The following is a 6,000-nucleotide window of genomic DNA, read 5'->3' on the forward strand; positions in this document are numbered from 1 at the left end:
TCAGATTATTCATTATAGTCTTATTCGAGGACTCTTCCTGTCCATTCCCTTCCGGATTTTAGGAGGCCGAGAACCCTTGCTTTACTCCGAACGCTTAGAGAAATGCTTTCACCTTTCCCCCTGTAAACTATGTATCGTTATCCGCAATGACGGTATGTGGGAGTCCGAACCGGCATATGATATTTTCCTATAAGAACTTCCTTACCTATTCCTCATTCACCTGCTGCAGCGCTACGCCCTCAACCTACTTCGTAAAATAATCTGTCACGGCTAGCAAGAACCTTCTTTTGCCGCTTGCCATGGGTAGGGGTCTGACAATGTCCAACGCCCACATAGCAAACGGCCATGAACTATAGACCTGGTTCAAGAGTTCAGTAAGAGCGTGTATCAATGGTGCAAAGCTCTGGCATTTCTTGCACCTTTTGGCATATTCTATTGCATCTCTCTTCATGTGAGGCCAAAAGTACCCCTGTGTCAGCAGTCGGTGCACAGTAGTCCTCCCTGCCGAATGGCTCCCACAATCTCCTTCATGAATTTCTCCCAACACCTCTTGTGCCATCTGCGGTCCCAGATATTTCAGTAACGGTCCGCTGACACTTTGCCAGTACAAAACCCCATCCAGTAATGTGTACCTCTGTGATAATTGTTCTATCCTTCTCCTTTCTCGCTTGTCTTCTATCTCTATCCCCGAAAGAAAACTCTTGACAGGCTCCATCCACCCCAGCTCCTACTCAGTAGTTAGCCATAACCTCTCTTCCTCTGCAGTACTCGATTTGCTCAGCACCCTGACTTCAATGGCTCTACCCTCGGTTCCAGGAAGTACCGCGACAACATATGCCAATGCATCGGCGTCTCTATTCTCTCCTCTGCCTAGATGAGCAAATCTGACCTTTTCGAATTTGTCTGCCCTTCTCTGTAATACCTCCAAATACTTCACCATTCTTGGACATCGTGCCGTGAACCCTCCGTTGACCTGACATACTACCAAGTTTGAATCTGAATACACTATCAGCTCTCTCACCCCCAGATCCTAGGCCAAGTCCAAACCTACTATCACCACTTCATATTTAAACTCATTGTTCGACACAGCAAAACCCAACTTCATTGATAACTCCAAGTGAGTATTCTCGGGTGTGACCAACACCACCCCAATTCCATTCCTAGTATCGGTAGTAGACCCATCTGCAAAGACTCTCCATCCGTTTTGCATGTCCCAAGGATCCAGGGTGTTGTGGTTTTGGTCCACTTCCTGTTCCATAATCATGTCCTCCCCCCAGGTGGGATCCTTGGCCGGAAACTCTGCCAGGAATTCAACCATGACTTGTGCCTTCTCCGCAGTCCTAGCTTGATACTTAATGTCATACGAACTCAGCATCACTACCCATTTCAGCATTCTCCCTAATTTCTCGGCCTTCAGGGCCTGCTTCAGTGGTAGGTTGGTCACCACTACCACCGAGTGAGCATCAAAATACAGTTTTAGTTTCAGCACCGAAAAGGCCAAAGCCAAGGCAAACTTCTCAATCCTACTGTATCTCGTTTCGGCGTCTAACATAGTCTTTCTTTGTAAGTACATCGACCTTTTTTCCTTGTCCACTAACCTTATCAACACTAAGCTGATTGTATACTCTGATACCCCCAAGTACAAATATAGCCTCTCCCCCCTGCCCTGGACGCGACAAGATCAAAACCTTTCCCAAATACTCTTTCAGCTCTTGGAAAGCCCTTTTGCATGCAGCGGCCTACTGAAAGTCGGTCGTCCTCCCCAAGAGTAGGTACAAAGGTCAGCATTTATCCGAGGACTTTGATATGAACCTATTGAAAGCTGCGACCCTCCCGGCCAATCTCTATGCCTTTTTCACATTCTGTGGAGACGGCATTTCCAACAGTGCCCTTATCTGGTCTGGGTTTGCTTCTATCCCGCGGTAGGTTACAATGTACCCCAAAAAAATTTTGGACGTCACTCCGAACGTACACTTTTCTTGGTTCAGCATCAGTTTGTGTCTTTGGAGTATAAAGAATGTTTCACTTAGCCCTGCCAGGTGCTCCTCCTCGGTCATACTCTTCTCTACCATGTCAAATATATAGATTTCCATTCCCTTTCTGATTTTGGTTTCGAACATCTTCTCCCCCACTCTCTGAAATGTTGCCCCAACATTCTTTACCCAAAAGGCTTTCTGGTATAACAGTACATTCCCCCCTCCACTATGAACGCAGTCTTCTGTTGGTCAGGGCCGTACATCACCACCTGATTGTAGCCCATCGATGCGTCCATGAACGAAAAAATCTTGAACTCCGCGGTTTGGTCTACCAACTCATCTATTTGTGGCATGGGGTAGCAGTCCTCCGGGCACTCCTTGTTGACATTTATGAAGTCCACGCACATCCTTACTTTCCCGTTCTTTTTGGGGGCCGCTACTACATTTGACAGCCATTCAGTGAATTTGCATTCGCGGGTGATTCCTGCGTTCTTCAGCTTCTTTACCTCATCCTGGATTCCTTTCGCATACTGCAGTTTCACGCTTCTCCTTTTCTGCTGGACTGGTCTGGCCCCTTCCCTCATATGCAATCTGTGGCACATGAACTTTGGATCCAGCCCTGCTAAATCCTCAATCGTCCATGCAAACACGTCACTATTCTCAGTCAACACTACAATCAACTTCACTTTCCAATCCTCTGACAAACTTGTCCCCAAATTCACAAACTTCTCCTCCTCCGCGACCCCTATATTTACCACCTCAATCTCATCCATTTTCTTGGCCCCGATGAGCAACTCTTTCTTGTCGGCCACGGTCTGTAATTGCTATGCTGACTTGTCATCCTTGTCCGACGCCTCTTTCTCTGGGGCGTGGACCAAACCTTTCACTGTCACTTGTTGTATGTATGTTCAGAGCCGCAACCTGATCACCCCTTATCTCATATGTTCCTCCATTAGTCGGGAAGCGGATCACTTGATAATAAGTGGATGGGATGGCTTACATCTCGTGAATCTATTTTCTGCCCAAGATCACGTTGTATTCTGAGTTGGTATCTACTTTCATAAAATGGGTAAAAGCTGTCACCGGCCCTGCAGTCACCGGTAGCACCAATTCCCCTAACGACTCCGTCCTGTTGTCGTTGAAGCCGAACAAGTTTGTTTGAGGGGGCTTTATCTGCTTACTTTCGATGCCCATTTCTTCCATCGCGCCCTTGAACAACAGGTCTACTGAGCTTCCGCAGTCTATCAGGACCCTTTTTACCATGTAATTACCCATCGCGATTGTGATCACCAGTGCATCCCCATGAGGAGAGGTCACTGACTCTAGATCCCTTAGAGTGAACTATATCCTGTTATTTCCCTTGCCGGCCCCTGGTACGGGCCTCAGACTACTCATCACCTTGTTTATCTGTTGCAAACTAGCTGTCCTCCGCACCTTATCTCTGTGAGCATTCCTCCCCAGTGTTTCTCCACTGAAAATAACATTAATCGTACCCAGGATCCTAGCCACGACTGGCACTCTTTCGACCGGCTGTACGTCCTTGATGAACTCCTTCAACTTCCCTCTCCCAATCATTCTCTCTACTAACTATTGCAATGCAAATCATTCATTGGTGGCGTGATTCCGGACCTGGTGATATGCACAAAATGGCTTTCCTTCTATTTCCCTGGGTGTACTCTACGGTGCTTCATAATACTGCTACCCATTGATTAATGGCAAGATTTCTTCCAACGGCTTGTTCAGTAGGGTTAGCTCCATTTCGCGGTATGACTTTCTCTCCCTGTATTCTCTTCTGGCTTGCTCCCTACCTCTTTCTGCTTTATGTGTTTCCCCCTTGTAGGCTCCCCCCTCTCGAGTCGCTGTCCTTTCTCAGTCTCTCCTATCCTCCACTCCCACGGCATGTACTAACTTCTCAAGCTTCTTGTGTTCCTTACTATTCCTCTGTAGAATATCCTCATATCTTATGTATCTCTCTACCGTCAGATACAAAGCGTGTAAAGTAGTAACCTCAATCTTGGATACTGACTCATGGACTCTGGTTCCTTGTTTCAACCCATCTTTGGAATGCTATCATGCGGCGCTTCGTCGTGTTCTCTACTCGTAGTGTCTCTTCCTTGAACCTGCACAGAAAATCCCTAAGTGTTTTGGTGGGCTTTTTCTTGACATTAAAGAGATCCACGACATCTACTACCTTCTTTTTATGATGGATGAAGTGATTTACGAAGGCCTGCTCCAACTCCTCAAACCTTTCTATACTCTGCAACTCCAGCCGATAATACCAGTCTGAGGCTCCCCCTTTCAAACTGGCAGGAAACATCATACAACAGAGTCCATCGTACTTCCCCTTTTGCCATAGTGGCATCTGCTGCCTGAAGTGGTGTAAATGGTCCGTCGGGTCTCCTTTCCCGTCATACCTCTCGAACCAGGGTTGTGTGAACCTCTTGGGTACCTGTGAATTCCATACTGAGTCAGCCAATGGGTTATGATTTAAGCTGGCCACCACCTTCTTTGTCACACCATGTTTTTCCTTCTCCGCTGTGCGGTTAACTTCTCTATCCCTTTCGATCATCACTTGCACCATTTCCATGGTAATGCCTCCTGTGTTGTTCGCTCCGGGCTCATGAGGGAGTTCCACGCCTTGTCCCTCCACCTCCCTACCCTCAGGCTCTGCTATTTTTGCTCCTCCTTCAGTGGATTCCCTTTCTCTCCTCAACTCATCATTCTCTTCTCTGAGCCTCTCTATCTCCTCTTGGAGAAACCTGGTCGAGTCCGCCTCCATATCTTCGACCTCCTCTTCTGGCATCTCCTCATTCTCAACATTCACCGGATCTTCCTCCCTGACCTCAGCTCTCACTCTTCTGGGTCTTCACCTTCCTCTTCCTCGTCCTTTCCTTCTCCCCCTCTTGGCTACAGGAGCCATGCTCTAACCTTTCCTTTTTCTTACTAGGTCATGGACTATCTCGTCCACACAGACGGCGCCAAAATGTGTTTACCAAAAAATCCCTATTGATTTCCCTACCCTCCTCTCTCTCTCTCTCTCTCTCTCTCTCTCTCTCTCTCTCTCTCTCTCTCTCATCCCTTTCTCTTTCCCATGTTGTTCCTTTTTATACCATGCTCTCCTTCACTCCTGTCTGTTGATCCCCCCTTTCATCCTTCCATCACTATCTTCCCACCTGTCCCTTTAGGGTTTCGCGGCCTTGCTATCGTGCTTCCCCTTTTTCTTTTCTTATCTCGCATCCAGTCTAACCTGGGGATCCTCATGACGTCATTCCCTGCTAATGTCACTTTAGGGTTCTGCGGACACGATTCCCTGCATCGCGCTCCTGTTTACTTACTCTGCTCTGGGCCAAATAACCTGCCACCTTACTAGTCATAAAATGGGCTGATACATATGTATATGATATGTTTGTTTAATTGTAATTTATGTTGCATTCACAATGGTTTTGCAGAAGGGTCGGTTAAATTGATTATTTATGCAGGTGTGACCCACTCTGTGATCAGGCCTACACCAGTGTAAGTATAGAGTAAGTTTTAGTTTTGTTATTTTATTATTAGATGTAGTTGATATATTATGGTTAGAAACTAAGGTGCCTCGGTGGAGGAACTAAATGCCTTATTATTATTAAATTGGAAGCTAAGGCGTCTCAGTGGAGGAACTACCTACCTTAATTATTGTACTTAAGAATGTTGTATTATTCATTGGATGTTAAGGCACATTGATGGAGGAACTAACTGCCTTATTGATTGTGTATATATATGTATAAGTATGATTTGTATTTTAGGGTTACTCATACCAGCATTGTTTATAATGCTGACCCGATTTGCATGTTTGCTTATCGGGTGTGTTCATAAAATAAACATAATCGATAAGTCTTGATAGGATTAGTGTTGAAGAAGGTTGATTGTTGCTTGTGGTTTGTGTTACTGTCTCATTACAGAATATGTTTTGTTTTCCCTTGAGGTGCAATAGATTTTCAGTTGAGACAATATTTATGTATTTTCAGTTGTAATTATAATTAAAGAG

The 6,000-nt window shown here is 45.9% G+C and overlaps 1 protein-coding gene across 1 annotated transcript; it reads right to left on the reverse strand.

Moving 5' to 3' along the window:
• Positions 1–727: 727 nt before the first annotated feature.
• LOC147517359 (uncharacterized) lies at positions 728–1,552 on the reverse strand. Its single transcript, XM_086593572.1, has 2 exons — positions 1,058–1,552; positions 728–973 (listed from the first exon to the last, which is right to left on the reverse strand). Exons 1-2 carry the CDS (start codon positions 1,550–1,552, stop codon positions 728–730), a joined length of 741 nt encoding a protein of 246 aa, XP_086449698.1.
• Between the last annotated feature and the right edge of the window lie 4,448 nt (positions 1,553–6,000).

This window comes from Coptis chinensis, chromosome 2 (genome assembly GCF_015680905.1).
Source record: "Coptis chinensis isolate HL-2020 chromosome 2, ASM1568090v1, whole genome shotgun sequence".
NCBI lineage: Eukaryota > Viridiplantae > Streptophyta > Magnoliopsida > Ranunculales > Ranunculaceae > Coptis > Coptis chinensis.